The following is a 17,327-nucleotide window of genomic DNA, read 5'->3' as shown; positions in this document are numbered from 1 at the left end:
TCGTTTCAAGGGTTGGGCATATTCGTAGACAAGCTAATAGTGTAGCCCATAAATTAGCTATTTTCGCTCTTTCTTCCCAGTTATCTTTTGTTTGGATAAATGATGAATTTTTGTCTTGGTTGGTTATGCTTGTATTGAACAATATCTCTTGATACAATTACAAACTTTCCATCTAAAAAAAACTATTAAAAATTTTGATTCAAAAAAAAAAAATAATAATAATAATTAAAATTTTCAATTTGACCAAGTCAACATAAACAGCCCGAAGGAGCAGATTCCGTTGGTCCTGCACGCGGTAGCGAGGACTTTGAGCAAGCTAAAATTATATCAAAGTCAACTCTTGAGTAATGATTTTTCATATTTATTTCGAAAATATTTATGTTAGCTGAAAAATTGCTTCTGGTTTCCTTTTGTTTTTGGGGTGGGGGGAAATTGCAATGGATGTATACATAGCAATTTATGCTATCCAAAGTCTTCTTGGTGAGCTGCTAGAGGATGACACCAGAAACTCGACGAAATTACAAGCTCGAATCGAGCTTATTCGGACGAATCTACCCAAGTTAATGTCCATTTAGGAGATTGCTGAATCCGAAGGAACCCGAAAATGGGTGGATGACACAAGACAAGCTGTGTACGAAATAAAATTTTTACTCGAAGCAAGAAAAATAGGATGAGTTTTTTAAAAAAACAGCAGTTTCAAGGATGCCGAATCGAGGATCAAGGTTGTTGAGGATAAGATCACTGCCCTTGGATCAGATTCACGAGTTCAAGATATAGAGCCGAGGCCGCATGCACGAATCAAGAAGCGCAGGGGAACATATTTGCATCGAGGAGACGATGATTTCGTCGGCCTTGAGGCGGATTTGGAGGCGTTAGCGGAGCGTCTGGTGGGAGATGTCGATTCACAAGTCGTGTGCCTTATAGGAGAGACTGGAATTGGTAAGACCACCCTTGCGAAAAGGATTTACTCTCATGAACACATCAAGAATCATTTCCAAGCTTTTGCTTCGATATATGTATCTCAGCATTTGTAGCTGGAGGATGTTCTGCAGTGGATCCTATTCAATCTCGAGCCGGAGAAGGGCAAGAAACCGGATAGAGCATTGAAGGTGCACGACCTGGTTAACGAGCTTTTCAGCATTCAACAAAGGAAACGATGCCTTATTGTGCTTGATGGTGTGTGGGATAACAAATTCTGGGATTTACTCAGACCTGCCTTTCCCACCAAACAAAATCGAAGCAAAGTTCTGATCACAACACGTAGAGTAGAAATCGCTGATCATGTCGATCAGACTCATGTGGGATGTTATCTCTACGAGCAAAGGCGATTAGACGAAAAAGAGAGTTGGGAGCTACTTAAGAAGAAAATTGGTAACAGACTAAACATTGAAGGTATCCTTTCGGGACTGAAATTTTCAGCTGATTCAGAGAGTTGTTATCATATTTATAAGGTCTCCTGATGCATTTGTTTTACAGGAGGGTATGATGAGTATGATGACGAGGATGAGAATGACGACGGAGCATCAAGTACACAAAGCTTTGGCACGTGTGGATCGGATATGGAAGAAGATGATTCCACTGATTTTCTTGATATTTCTGGTCCAGAAGACAGTATCCAAGGTACAATAACTAAGTTGATTTTGTATATATTCGACATACTACCTCTGTCCGACAAAAGTATTTGATTGGATGGCGGAAATAATTGGACATAAATGGCATGAATGACTCCTAATCATGATTGAAAATATATACTTTACAGACCCAAAAATACAGCAAGAAGTGGAGAGAGTAGGAAAGGAGATTGTTGAACGGTGTGCCGGGCTGCCACAAGCTATCGTGCTCCTTGGGGGAATACTAACGACTAAGTCTACAATAACCGAATGGAAAATGGTGCATCAAAACTTGGATTCATATTCCAGAAGTGGAAGGAGCTCTCAAGAAAAAGCAGGAATACGTGATGTTTTATCACTGAGTTATCATGACCTACCATATCAGCTCAAGCCATGCTTCTTGCATATGGGAAACTTTTCGGAGGATTATAAAATCCCCACTCGAAAACTCTACCTTTTGTGGGATGCTGAAGGCTTTTTACCATCAGAATCAACAGGTGACAAGAATCAAGAATCGATCACGGACGTAGGGGAATGCTACTTAGGCGAACTAGCTCAAAGGTGCATGGTTAAAGTGCTGGTGGACGAGTTAACTGGACGATTCAAGACTTTTCAGCTTCACGACTTCACGAGGGAGTTATGCCTTTTGAAGGGAAAGGAAGAAAATTTCTTGAACAGGTTTCCTTTCAGCCATGAAACTAACTTGATTAGTTCCCCTTCGTCATCGCCTACAGCAGTGTCTATCGGTAACATGCACAGACTTTCCATTGCAGTAGAATATGATGTCAACAATTGTTTTCCTATTGCAAACCTTGACAACATCGGGTCAGCGTTGTTCTTTTCCCGGCTTAGTGACCAAAGAAATCTGCAGCCTACACTAGATTTGCTATGCAATGAATCCAAACTTCTGAAAGTGTTGAGCCTGGAACGGTTCGACTTTGGTAAAAAACTACCCAAAGCTATTGGGAGTTTGGTCCACCTAAGGTACTTGAGTTTTAGAGGTTCAAAGTTTCTTGAATTGCCACATTCCATAGGAAATCTGAAACACTTGCAAACACTTGATTTACGACTACCGTTTTCCATATGTTTAATCATTCCTAATGTCATACGGAACCTGAATCAGTTGAGACACCTGTATCTCCCTCCAACACACACTAGTACAGAGAAGTTGCAGCTAAGTCAATTATGCAACCTAAAGGTCCTCAAAAACTTTGATACACGTGTCTTGGATTATCGAGATCTCTTCAAACTAACAGCGCTTCAGAAACTGGCTGCAGTAATAAAACTGGAAACAGAGAAACTTCAGGCAGTTTATACATACCTCAGCATGAATTCCACCCATCTAAGAGACTCCTCTTTACGTGTCCGCCACTTTTTCCGTCTGAAAGAGAGTTGGCTCTCCTGAATCAACTTGTGGGGTGCGCTAATCTTCGTAAACTAGATTTGATTGGTAATATCGATAAGATACCTGAACACGGCTTATTTAGCCGCAGCCTCGTTAAATTAACCCTGAGAAACAGCATGCTCAAAGAAGATCCAATGGCTACACTGGAGAAACTGCTTAACTTGCTTTCCCTTACGCTACGTAAGAATGCAATCGAGACGAATGAGCTTCATTGCACTTTCCAGGGATTCCCCCAACTAAGAAATCTTGAACTTCAAGGGCAGAGAAGTGTAGATAATTGGACAGTAGTGGAAGGAGCAATGCCTAAACTTCAAAGCCTGAAAATTGATGAATGTGTCAACTTGAAAATGGTTCCTGAAGGAATTAGATATAATGCAACACTGAGGGAATTGGTGATTGCTAATATGCCTGATTCTTTCAAGAATAGGCTTCAGGAGGTTCAGGAAGAAGTAGGCGAGCATTCTGCTAGAACCGAACGTAATTTTTCAGTCAAAATGTTTGAGACAAGCCCAGATTACACGATACAATTGGAACGCCCATCACCAGGTACGAACTGATACACACTAACCATTGTCATCATCATACCATAGATGGAGTCTGGAATTAAGTCAGGACTTCACCACCCCACCCTAACTCATCCATCTCCCAAGGCCATGCATTGCTTCAGTTTTTCTGCATTTTGCACACCTACACGAGTCGTGCATTGACAGGCTTCTTCATTTTTTTTTAACGCAAACAAGAAGCACTTCTGCTGTTCTAAGAAGTTTTTCTCCAAAAATATTACCTAATGAATGGGAGAGTCCATGAAAATATTTGCAACAGTCAAAATGCAGTCACTTCAGGCGCCACTTGTCAAACAAACTACACTCAAGGAGTCATATCAAGGCTCGAGATAGCTCTCCCAACAACAGGAACTGCATATTGCAAATCCATTGTAATGTGAAGCTTATAATTATTATGCTTTGCTGGTACCCATCGGATTGACCATCGATTTTTCATCGTGCAAACTGTGAAATACAACTATAAATGCTACAAGACAGTTCTATTCTCATTCTGTACACAAAAACACTGGTTGGACTTTATTCTCTTACAATGTAAAACATTTCTCTATTTTTTCTTATTAATTCATGTTGAATTGTGATACTTTCGATGTTAGATTTTAACGTTTGAATACTTATGACCACTAAAGTATTTAGAAACACACCGAGTGAATGAATTTTTTCTTCAAATCGTTTCTTGCAACTAGTTCTTGTAATTTTGCGATAAATATCGGTATTCAATGTTACGCATTGATATCCCTATTAGGAGTCATGAGTTCCTTCTCTTTTGACTAACGTTTCTAATCCTATACTTCTGACACTTGCATAATACCTGGAACTACTTACCAGATTATTTTTCGCCGACTCATCTTTTATAGTTCGCAAATTATTTAGGCGTGACTATTTGTGACGTCTCGTATTTTTCAAACATGTAATGGAAATAGTTGCGGAAAAAGGTTGGAAAATTTTTTCTAAACTTAAAACCATACAACGAGTGCATCATACCAATTCCAAAAGAATTTAAAATCTAAATCTTTAACAATAAAACTCGTGACTCAGTGTTCACGAATTCTAAGAAACACTGATGCAACTCTATAACAAAGACCATTTAAAATAGGTCACGTCAAAACTTACTACTAACATTTAAATAGGATGGGGAAATGTGAGTTACTGTAAACAAACAACGTAGTTAAAATAATCGAGGAACTCACATAACAAATATCAAACTAAAATGAACATTTAAAAGACGAAACATTTGAAATCCTCAAAACTCATCTTTAAAAGACTGACAATTTAAATAAATTAAATCATTACTTTTAAACATCTTACATAAAATATTATAACAACATGACATAAATAAATATAAGTAAATCTTTCTGCTTTAAATGCATTAGAGCTTCTGAACTGTCGTGTCATGCAATGTCTTCGTCTCTTGGACTCTTCAGCTGTGGTACCAAAATTTTTTAAATCAAAACTTCTAAACCATCTGCACCATTCAAGTATAGTGAGTCTAAAGAACTCAGCAAGATTAAAATAAGCATATTAATATCATTATAGCTTCAAAATACTTTAAACTTAAAATAACTTAAATATACATAACATGATACCTTGAACTTGAAGAACTTTAACGTAAACATCTTGGAACTTTAAGCTTAAAATCTTGAACATGAACTTTTCAACTCATAAAAGATGCAAGAAACTTAAACATGGACATCAACTTACTTAACTTTAAATCTTGAAAATAGACTTCATGCATTTCTTGTTAACTTTGTCATTTCATACTTAAATAAACATTTGCACTTAACATCTAATGAAAATCATGTAACTTGGACATACATTAAACCATGAACATAAACCATGAGCATAACATAAAAACTTATCATTTGGGGTGATGAATAATGTGAAATTGTAGCAACCGTCATAATGGGCACATTCGTAGTTCCTGTTGATTAACAAGCATTTTCTTTCTTTTCGGAGGCCCCTCTGGAGCTCATGCCGAAGTACCTAACCTGTACATTGAGCCATATGGCATTACGCCTCATAACATTAGTTCATTCATTTTCGGAGGCCTCTCCGGAGCTCATCCCGGAGTACCTAACCTGTACATTGAGCCATATTTGGAAAGGTCCCTCCGGAGCCCAAATCGGAGTACCAGTCCCGTATTGCCACCACAAAGACACATAAAACATCAAAATATTTTCGTGCATCAACATATCATATCTTCATGCTTCATCATAACATTATTCATTCATGCTTCATCATCTTTCATTTCATCATCATATCATCGTATCATCATAACATATCATTCATTATGAAGCATCATTGAAACGTCGTAATTTCCATCTTAGCTTTCATTTTGTGAACATAAAACTTTACTCGATAACTTATTGCATGTCAGAGATGATAAAATTCATACTTTCATACTGAACATAGGTTTCATGAATGAAACTTAAATATGTACATGCATCACATAACATAATCGGTCCGCATAAGTCGTTCTTTTTGTTCTTGACGTAAAACTTGAAACTTTTTGCATAAGAACTCTTAAACATACTTAAAACACCTTCACACATCATAAACATTCATTTAGAACTTAAAACCATGCATGATTACATTTTGGGACAGAAACATCCTCGCTCGAGCTGCAAGATCTCGCGCTCGAGCGAGGCCTGTTCTGGAGAAGCATGTTGCAGGCGCTCAAACTATATTTTACGTTCGAAATTTGGAAAAGTGGTAAACATGAAAGTTGTAGCCATTGATCTTGGATTTCCAATGCCGAATATCTCACCTCAATTGGATTTTTCAGTAAAAATGTATGCTCATTCTCCCGGTATGTGTCACTGCCGGAAATTCAAACCACTTGACACACTTCGGGGAGATTTTGGCCAATCTTCCAAAATGATTTTGACAAAACTCAAAACATGAAAGTTGTAGATAAATAAGCTACCTTTCCAATAAAATTGGCTTCATATCATTTGAATCAATACAATAATTTGGATCTTCAAAATTGTAATGAGTGTTGCTAATCTGTGACAATCCTGCACATGCAACATTTCAAAGTTTTAACTCAAACTAACTTAATACTTCAAAGTATGATATTTTCTACTACTCTAGCCATATACTTTAATTAAAACATATTTTAGAACCTCGGGAACTCATCAAAACTTTAAAATAAACATGTATCTCTTGAATCAAACTCAATAACTTGACAAGAATTACTTATGCTTCACGATTTCTTACCATCACATAACATGCTCTTCAAACCCTTAAAATAAAAAATTCATGTTCTTGAAATTCTGGAAAATCATGCATACATATCTCAACATACATATTTTCATATCAAAATAATTATATTTTGAATGGTGGTTTCAAAACCTTTAAAATTGTACTTGCCTTTGATCTTTGAAGAACGGAATTAACACGAACTTGTAAAGATCTAGCCTTACTCAAACAGAATCGAGACATGCTCAAAGTGAGGCTGAAATGAGCTGATATGAAAAGCTTTGTTCAGCTATTCCTAGGCTCAAAATAACACATATACATGGTGAGGAGACACCAAAATCCAAAGACAAAATCAAAGAAGAAATGCAGCAGAAAATAATTGTACAAATAGCTTACAAGAAGGCTTTGATTTAGGCTGAAACGTCCTTTTAAAATAGCGATTTATAGCTCAAATCGAAGGTATGGGTGTAAGGAAGACGACCCTTCAAACGGATTGATGTTTTGCCATTGTATGAAGAAGTTATGATCAAAATACAGTAGCCGCACAGGGGGAGGCGAGCTTGAATGATTTGGAGGTTGAGATGATCTGTAACCTCGTCAAAGAGCTAACTTGACACGAGATGAATTTTAGAAGCTAAACTTCACCTAGAACTTGGGGAGCCAATGGAACAAAGAAAGGGAGAGAAGGAGATGACAAAACAACAACAACAACAACAACAACAACAACAACAAGAATAATATATAAGTGCAAGAAAGATGAAACGGAAAAGGGAAAGAACGTGCATAGAGGAATAATTGGGGGACAAGAATTGATTAGGGAGAACATGGTTATAAAGGGTGGGGTAGGGAGTAGATAGTGATAAGGGGCGGTGGATAGGAAGACTACATCAACATAGTCTGTCCAACACGCCTCAAACTCGACTAAAAAAAATTTCTCCTTCTGATGATTGAAATGAAACCATAACAATATTATACTCAAAATACTCGTATAATTATTTTCTAAGATATAGTTCGTAGGCTAGACTCGTATTCTTAGTCGAGAATCAATTATAATAAAATTATTTAATACAACAAATAAACATATATTTTAATACATGAAACATCAACTTTTAAATCATTTACACAACACATAAAATTATTTAATTGAGAATAAACTTTAAATCTTAAATAATAAAATACAATAACTTAAAATTAATTTAAAATTCCTTTAATAAATCATGAATAGATTTATGGATTTTTCGGGTATTACACTATTGGCCAGATTGGCGGGTAGCATCTCGTTGGATGATTTTTTTGTGAATCCACTAGTTCACTGAGTCTAAGATTGTACTAGTCTTACTGTAAATGCGAAGCTTATTCATCTGTCAAGAAATTTCATAGTTTCAAATTCAGATGTTTCTCAATAGGAAGTTTCATCTATTGAGTTCATTTTTGAATTGCAAACATAGTCATGTCTTGTCTTGGTCTTGCATGCTGGAAGTAACATACAAAACACTAAATTATGAGATTCTACAATGACGAACAATAATGATGGTAACAACGCAGTTTTTCAATATAACCAGTAGTCAATCCTACATTGTGCTCTTCATTCCCATGACCATGGGGTGGCTCATGGGTAGGGGGCGGGTGGTGTTCTTAATATTTATTACTAACTTGCATTCTAACAATATTCTATAAATTTCTTGTACTAATCACAAGCGTGGTGACTCGCAAACATCTTTATCAGCCTTCACTAGCTATCAGCAAACATAGAAGACATGTTACAGACCAATTTTCTTTACATATCCAAAGTTTTGTATCATATACAATTCCACATCCTCTTTCAATATTTTGTATATATTTTTCTATCTAATTGAGTGTGTGTGTTCTTTTCTTTTCTCCAAGATTATTCTTTTTACACCACCCTAGATGCCCTTCTCTTTTCCAATTGAAAAGTTTTCTTCAAGAATTGGTTAGCCACTTCCTCATTTCTATGGCAAAGGATTCTCAGTATGGTATCAGGATCAGACCGATTCCATTTCCCTTTCGGTGGAATAGGTAGCTTCTGACCTTCAACTATGAAACCTATCCCACTAGCTTCACAAGCCACAATATTGAAATGTTCGATTAGTTGCTCAGTCGATTCACTCATCAGTGCCACCACACCTTCCACCATCTCGGCTTCTCTTTCAAGAACGTCTTCGACTATCAAGCCTTCCCCACATGTACACAAAAGCTTCTGTAAATCTCTAAAATCTTCTTCAATCATGGGGTGATCCGATCTAGAAAAGGCCCGTGAACTCCCACCCGCGAGCAAAACCATTAGGTAAGCCTCAAAAGAAGCCTTCATAACTTCTTTTAGAGCTAGTACCTGAGCCCCGTTAGTAACTATTTCACACAGAATAGAGATATTTTGCTTCAGTGTTCTCAATGCCGGTCTAATTCGTGCATTCACTACATCACCAACATATAAACTTCCATAGAAAACCGAGTTCAAGTCATGGAATATCAGACGATAGGCTGCAACTTCTGATACTTGTTGTAGCGCGACTTGAATAGCAGATTGGAAACGTTCAAAATAGGAACTTCCAAGTTGTTTGTTTCTTTTACGACTTTTAGGTGAAGAAATCACATTTTGGGAAAGGGAGAGTGTTTTATCTATGGAGTGAAGTTGGGAGATAAGATACTGCAAGGTGTTAAGCCTAATGTAAATACGATGTGTCCCTCGACTTGTGAAAGGATTGAAGTTGTTTCCGACATGTGGCACATTTTGGTTTGAATCGTCTACGCCGGTATTGCAAGATGCTATCTTCCAAAGTTTTGAAAATTTTGAGTCAGGGCTGCATCTTGTTAGGGGAGGAAGTTTAGGGAGATAGTTTTGTTTTGATCCTGCAAAAGAGATATGAAACACAATACTGAAAAATAAAAAATAAAGAAGGCAATTTCACGGGTGGTTTCATAAAATTTATTCATGTGAAATTTATAAATCTTTTGACTTTAGACTAGTCCTTATCTGCTCTTTGTAAATAATTAAATAAGAATTCAAGAATTCTTACCACATGATGCAACAAACTCCAAATAATCTTGGAAGAAATGCCCCAATCCATCCGTAAGATCATAAACCAATGTCTCAGGTATAATAGCCGGAATTTCGAAAAAGCTCTCAACAGCTTCCTTGGCGAATCTCACTAGCTCCACCGCGGAATGTGCGTATGGCTCACTCTTGTACTTTGGATGCCATGTCTGAAAAAAAAAATGATAAAGTGAAAAAAAACTCATAAATTAACTGACCAATCTTTACTGATCCAACCGGCTTGGGAGCAAAAAAGTGGTGTTTCATCCCTCCTCTAAGGTAGTGTTTGGAAGAGCTTCTAAGAAGCAATTCTCAGCTTCTACTTACAAAAAATTTGAAATTTTCTGAAATTTTGTTAAGGAAAAGCTGATAAATGCTTCTTAAAAGAACTCCCAAACACTGTCTAAGTCTAATATCAAACCATGGTTCAATGTATTTTATAATAAGCTTACTTCACTTTCTTTTGATTGCTTGATAAATTCCTTGCCTCTCTTCAACCTTTCTTGAATCCATTGTTTCAACAGTCTTCTTATGATGGAATCAACGTCGTAAGAAACAAATTCTTTCATCATTTCTTTGTATCCTTCTTCACCTATAGTAGAGCTATCGACTATCATTTGTATCAGCACCTTTTCGAGCTTTCCAGCCCTCTGCAAGACCAGCACCGCTTCGTTTGTGAATGAGGATGTTCCAGTTAGGTACCGTTTCAGCAATGTGCCATAGCAAGAATGTAGAGTAACAGCTGCAACTCCAGCAGCATGTTGGTTCCATTTCTTGAGAACAGAGGTGAATATATCCTTCTCCTTTACTGCCAATTCTTCGGTTTCTCTGGTTAGATGCATTAGCACCTCATTCGCTTCTCTCGTTTCGTTATTCTTCCCATTGATGTTTTGATATTCTAGCATCTTTTGATAATAGAAATATGTTAGATAATTTAAAGGTTTTTGTTTTTGGTGGCCACATCTTTCAAGACAAAGACAATATCATGCAGAAAAGGATTAGACAAACCTTAGCAAATGCGTTCCTTAACGATGATTGAATGTATCGATCAACAATGTTACCGGGTAAATCATCAACCTCTTCTCCATTTTCTACACAAACATAGAAAGGTACATCATCTTCCAATATCTTTGTGGCCGATACGGCTAAAGGAAGAACATTTTCCATTATGCGAATCGTCCCTCGATCAAAATTCCAGTGATAATCCAACAATCTCTTCTCAGCCCATCTCTTTACCACATTCAAAACAAAAGCCAACATCTTAACATAAACGACTTCCTTCTCAACCTTCTTAGCATCGTCTGCTACATCGTTTAAGACCACGATTGAAGCCCCCAGAAGATCTGGCTCCACCTCTCCGGTCACAACATATTGCTTGAATAATACCCAAAAGAGAGACAAGTTGTGGATTGATCGGTTAATCCCCAATGCAGGCCATGTTTTCTTAATCAGTTCGAGCAACTCGTCGACCTCATCAAGCACTAGTGTCTCATCCTTAACATCAAACACTGAATGCAATAAAGCAATATAGATATACATGTTTAACGGGTATCCATCTGCCCAATGGCATGAATCAGTCGCCTTACCATCAAGGCTTCGGCTCGCTAAAGACATGACGCAATGGCTAAGAGTTTTCATGGTTTCAGAGTTTTTCCCCGTCTCTATCGCCTTGGCCTCTGAAGATCGAAAGATATGTCTAAGTTTAGCAACAAATGTGTCTAATGTTTTTTCTAATGGAACACAAGGGTGGAGGAGGAGTCCCTCCTCTAGAATCTTCAACTTGCGCCTTTGCCATTGATGGAACTCCACTGGGTCGTTGAATTCGGATGGTTTCAGATGGCGGAGTAGTTCGAGAGGAAGGATGATTGCCTCTGCTCGCCTACTTGTCTGTTCAAGAAATATATAATACAAACCAACAATTCAATATTTTTTTTTATTTTTCAAGAAAACAGAGAATTTATATATATAATTCAACATGCAGATTTTCCATCATGAAATTAAGATATTGTTTCAAAAGTATCCAAAGTGTTTGCCACATACTTTGCCTACGAGGGTTCTTGTGAGAGTTTTACGTAGCCTGTTGTCACTCTCTTCTGTCATCCTCAGCTGCCTCCTCATAACCTCCACCGCAGTCATCGGCCGCCTCAACCTCGCGGCCTGCGCCTCCGTGAAAACCATCCCACTCGACCCGCACATGCTCGCCCGCCTCGACGACGGAGACTTCTTCACCATCTTCAGCCCCAGCGCCCTCTTCAACCGGCTGGTCACCGCCATCCCCACCCCAGACCACTTAACCGGAGACCCGGGTCCCTCCGCCACAATATTATAAGCCGACGGGTTGTGTTTTGTGGCGGCGCTCCGGCCCCCAAATCCTGGGGAAGACCTGCATGCAGTGAAGAAGATTTCTCCGGCGGCTTCAAGAAAATCTTCGTCGGAGACACCATCCAGTTTCCCAAATGGGTAAATGAGATCAGATGCGGAGTTCGAGTCCATGTCAGGATCACATGGCATTTGTGAGGAAGCTGGAGTTGAAGCTAGACGGGGCGGAGGCGGAGGCGGAAGCCGGTGAACATCTAATGATTTTCTTCTCGCTTTTGTGGAGAGAAGATAATAGATGCGAAAATATGATGCGGAGAAAGGATGACATGCAACGTTAATTAAGAGAGGGAGAGTCAAAGAATGGATGGACTAGAGAATATTCAGGGAAATGGGGTGGAGAAGGGTTTATATTCTAGCTAATTTTTATATTTGTTTCTTCAAATATATATTATAAATTATAATTTTTTGTATCGTTACTTCCACACTTTTCATTTTTTGTTATAATATCGATCAATTCACACTTTGAATTCTTTAACATATAATTTTTTTTTCAATTTAATTTATTCTTTTTTCATCTGTGATTATTTGACATCGGATATGTCAACAATGTCTATCATCATGTCAACATTTTACAATAACACGATATTATTTTTCGATGTCACGTCTACACACTCATGAAAAATGATTAAATTTATAAAATAAAAAGAAAAGTGCAAACTAATGGACTAAGACTCTACATTGATGGATAACATGAACAAAACTGAGAAACATACAATTTAATTAAAAGACAAAAAAAAATTTATGTATTTTTTTTTTTAATTTTAATTTCATATCTAATCTAACTATTAATACCTACACAAGTGCGGGAAAATTCGAAGCTATGTAAAGGGTAATAGAGGGGAGGTATTACCCCCTCTGCAGCGTGGGTTTTAATTGGCCCATTTTCATGCGTGGCCAATTGTTGGCCACACACGAGTACTGGGGCTATAATACTCTCACTGTGGTATCGACGTTCCCGTGCATGCAATATAAACCCAATAACACATGGGTCTTGAGAGATCACCCTTGTCACCAGGTTAATATGTACCTTTGCTATAAAAAAAATTTGTACAAGATGACGTGACAATCACTGATTGGATGTACAAGATATCACATCAATTGTTGCCCATGTAGGTGCCATAATGGTTGCTCATGATATCAAAACTCATAATTATATACAACTTCAATAAATATGTGAGTTTGTTTTGTGAATAGTCGTAATTGTAATTGTATTAATTGTTGTTTCATTTGTATTGTGTGAAAAGTCAAGGGGGTATTAAGTCATTTCCACAAAAATTAAAAAAACTAATTTAATTATTCATTGTTGCATTGATTATAGTCTTACTATTACTATATTACTAAAAAATAAACATGTTTAAACCATTGTTATCAAATTAGATTGGATTGATAATAGTCATTACTATTATTTAAAATATTATTATTAAAATATGTCTTGTTCTTTTAAAATTATTTAATATTAATAATTAATTATTTAGGAAGAAATGTGATTTGTATAAATGATTTCGAAAATGGATATGAAATCTTATAAATACCGGATTTATTTGAAATTTAAATCTTACATATCATGTTAATTTTAACTAAATTAATGTTCATTAACAAAATATTAATATAAAATAAATTTGAAATATTATTTTATTTTATTTTTTACATTTTATTCAACCCCTAAAATGTATAATCTAATTTAAAATGAAATAATTCTAAATGTCTTATCAATTATCTTTTAAATGCAACAACATTTATTAAAAAATAGTCACATTAGCTCAATTTTGTAATATATTTTTCCCCAAAACTTTTTTTGTAAAATTTTAGTATAAAATAGTTATGAATTATGTTAACATATGTGTATTTATGATCTCATGGAATATATCTAAAATTCAAATTTTTGAAATAACTTTTGAATCATGAACATATGTACAATGAAAGACGTTGAAGACAGTCTCTATATAAAGAGAAAGGAAGAGCTTGAATAAGATGCATCAACGAAAATAATCAAAGAATTCTCTCCAAGATATCTTCCCGAGCACTCGAAATACTCTTATATTCAAATTGCTCATTCCAACCCTTGTAAAACAGAAGCATATCTGATCTTCAAAAGATTATACAAGAGTTACTCAAGTCCAGACTGCTGACTAAAGAGCATTAGACAAGATCTACGGATTTGAGATTCTAAATCCACGAACTCATCAACAAACACTAGCTACAATTGAAAGAAGTTTGATAAGAACTTAGAATCTTATCATTGTTAAATCTAGGAGTTCCTTATCGGGTATTTATAAGTCTTTCTTATCATTGCATGCTTGACTGTTTAACTTTTATCACCTAATCTGCGTGAACTGTTTCCACACTAAAATTAGTAGTTCACATCAAGTTAGGAAGTTGATAAAATTAGTTGAGTGAAGTAACATTTACTCAATTGTTCAAACAAATATTTTAAAGTGTGTATTCACCCCTTCTCTACACACACACCCGATCCCCAACAAGTGTTATCAGAGCAGGTGTTTTCTTTGCTACTGGTATTTACTTATTCATCATGACTTCATTCATTAAAATCCCCATGTTTTCTAAGGAAGAATATGATGATTGGAAAATTCGCATGCAGGAACACTTGTCAGCACATGATGATGACATGTGGTACTTAATTACCGATGGTCCGATGAAGATCCTTAAAGAAAACACTGTTGTGGCCATCTCAGGTGGTGAACCACAAATGGTGGAGAAGCCTGGATCTAACTGGACTACAGAGGACATAAAGAAGGCAAATCTTGACGACGTAGCCAAGTACATTCTCTACAAAACTCTGCACGAGAACATGTTCAGTAAGATCAAGACTTGCTCAACAACCAAAGAGATCTGGGAGAAGCTTACTCAACTATGTGAGGGCAACGATCAGCCCAAGGAGAAAAACTCACTGTAGCTATTCAGAAGTTTGATAATGACAAGATGAAGCCAGAAGAAACTATGACTGAGTTTGCTGAAAGATTCAACAATATTATTTGTGAACTCATATCACTTGGCAAAACATATTCTAACCGTGAGATTGCTTTGAAGGTAATGCGAGAACTTTCCCGAGAATGGGACGTAAAGACTATGGCAATGAGAGAATTAAAGATCTCAGCAAGCTTGAGCTTCATAATCTATTCGTTGATCTCAAAGACTACGATCTGGAAATCAGAACCTAAGAGGAGCCATCAACTTCTCATCCTACCAAGGCATTGACTGTTGTGAAAATTACTCGCAAGTGTAGCGACCCTACCCGGATCTACTACCTAATCAGAGTGATTAGCGCAAGCAACAATAATTAAAGCGTTAAATAGCGGATAATTCCAAAGTACAACAAATCCAATCGGCAGAATACAACCGACGATAGAAACAGTGTATAATTCTTTATACAACCAAATCGAAATTAGGGTATCAGAATCCCTAACCAACTACCTCTGCACGGTAGCAACCTCAACCCTACTGGAAACCACCGGGACCGTCCAGCCTCAGACCTGACCCGCCACAAGGTGTCCCAAAACATGAAACATAAAGGGCGTGAGCGACTACGATCAATACGGAAGCAATGATATAAATACAGATATGAGCATGCACATGACTTTAAAAATCAGGGTTAAATCACTTTACTCATGACGCCTGAAATACACAGTACCGGGCAAGAGAGCGACTCCGCGTGGTACTCGTATATTCCCAAGACACGAATCCTCATGAAGAATCGCCTCGACTGATGAAAACTGTCATGACTCACATCATACCCGATGCAGTCTCCGTAAAAACATATGCATGTGCTAAAAACAGTAAAACATAGCCAATACAGCACATACATCATGCATCACACACATATGTATAAATATCATGCCGGCTATCTTGGTCAGTACTTACGTACCTCTAACACTGCAGGTCAACTCCTAGCACGCCCGTCTAAGTCCAAAGCCTACAAGTCTGCTCTACTGCATCTACACATGCAAAAGTCCATGCATAACTATAAACGCTTTAAAAACCTTAACTAAGCTATTTCATACTCCTAAATATTTTTAGGAAGCCAAATTATACCTTCGTCCGTCGTCAGCCCGCTGGCGTAGAATCGCCTCAAAACTTAGGCACACCTCCGCTACGACGCCGGGATCGCTAGGCAACTTCCGGATTCCCAATAGGATCCCTAGAACTCCGTAGATCTAAGTAAGAAGGTTCAAAAACCAGAGGAGAGGAGGGAAATTGGTGCACAGAATGAGGGCTCGGACCCCTTATTTATAGACGGCGATCGGAACCTCCGAACCCGATTCGGACCATCCGAACTCGATCGGAACCTTCGATCGCACCTTCGGAGCGTCCGATCGCTCAATATTACGTCAGCCATGACGTCACCTTGCTGACGTAAACGATGACGTGTGCCCTGGTCCAGATCGGAGCTTCCGATCTCGATCGGAGCCTCCGATCTTGGCACGAAGCTTCCGATCCACTTCGGACCGTCCGAACTCCTCTTCGGACCGTCCGATTTATCTTGGACTATTTAGGCATAATTTAGTAATTAATTACCTTAATTACCTTGATTAATTGCGGGTTACTACATTCTCCTCCACTTAAGAAATTTCGTCCTCGAAATTACATTTTAAGGAATACATAGAACGCAAAATTAATTCTCTTATTACAACTGAACAATATACATTCGATACAATAGAGTAAAAAATCTTAAAACAACTCGGGGTGCTCGGCTAACATCCTACTTTCCAACTCCCAAGTAGCTTCCTCTGTACCTCTACGTTGCCACTGTACCATCACCAACGGTATGTGCTTGTTACGAAGCACCTTGTCCTTCCTGTCGAGAATCCTGAGAGGTTTCTCCACATATGACAAATCGTGGTCTAGTTGCACCTCAGTCGGACGCAAGATGTGGGACTGATCCGCCACGTACTGTCTCAACAAAGACACGTGAAACACATCATGAATCTTCGAAAGATTCGGTGGCAAGGCTAGACGATAAGCCACGTCTCCAACTTTCTCGAGAATCTCGAAAGGACCAATAAATCTTGGTGACAACTTACCCTTGATACCAAACCTCATCACCTTCCGGAAAGGTGATACACGCAAGAATATGTACTCTCCTTCTTCAAAATAAAGTGGCC

The 17,327-nt window shown here is 37.6% G+C and overlaps 1 protein-coding gene and 1 pseudogene across 2 annotated transcripts; one reads left to right on the top strand and one right to left on the bottom strand.

Moving 5' to 3' along the window:
* The first annotated feature begins 442 nt into the window (after positions 1-442).
* Positions 443-3,572, top strand: LOC140860026 (probable disease resistance RPP8-like protein 2; annotated as a pseudogene).
* A 4,744-nt stretch (positions 3,573-8,316) lies between these two features.
* LOC140875056 (protein unc-13 homolog) lies at positions 8,317-12,434 on the bottom strand. Of its 2 annotated transcripts, none has more exons than XM_073278601.1 (5): positions 11,869-12,434; positions 10,837-11,715; positions 10,281-10,733; positions 9,812-9,998; positions 8,317-9,644 (listed from the first exon to the last, which is right to left on the bottom strand). In XM_073278601.1, exons 1-5 carry the CDS (start codon positions 12,337-12,339, stop codon positions 8,671-8,673), a joined length of 2,964 nt encoding a protein of 987 aa, XP_073134702.1. In that variant the 5' UTR covers positions 12,340-12,434; the 3' UTR covers positions 8,317-8,670. The 2 variants fall into 2 exon arrangements, with proteins under 2 accessions (XP_073134702.1, XP_073134703.1); XM_073278602.1 differs by having other exon boundaries at positions 10,458-10,733.
* Positions 12,435-17,327: the final 4,893 nt, after the last annotated feature.

This window comes from Henckelia pumila, chromosome 1 (genome assembly GCF_033568475.1).
Source record: "Henckelia pumila isolate YLH828 chromosome 1, ASM3356847v2, whole genome shotgun sequence".
NCBI classification, from domain to species: Eukaryota; Viridiplantae; Streptophyta; class Magnoliopsida; order Lamiales; family Gesneriaceae; genus Henckelia; species Henckelia pumila.
Note: the sequence above shows the minus strand (reverse complement) of the source record. Positions and strands in the feature narration are given on the sequence as shown.

What these genes read in the sequence shown, in the direction of transcription:
- LOC140875056 (XM_073278601.1), bottom strand. Translation starts at nt 12,339, where the DNA reads ATGCCATGTGATCCTGACATGGACTCGAACTCCGCATCTGATCTCATT. An exon ending in CAAGAACCCTCGTAGGCAAA is followed by an intron (nt 11,716 to 11,868) that starts GTATGTGGCAAA and finishes TTTCTTGAACAG; the next exon opens with ACAAGTAGGCGAGCAGAGGC. An exon ending in AGCAATCAAAAGAAAGTGAA is followed by an intron (nt 9,999 to 10,280) that starts GTAAGCTTATTA and finishes TTTTTTTTTCAG; the next exon opens with ACATGGCATCCAAAGTACAA.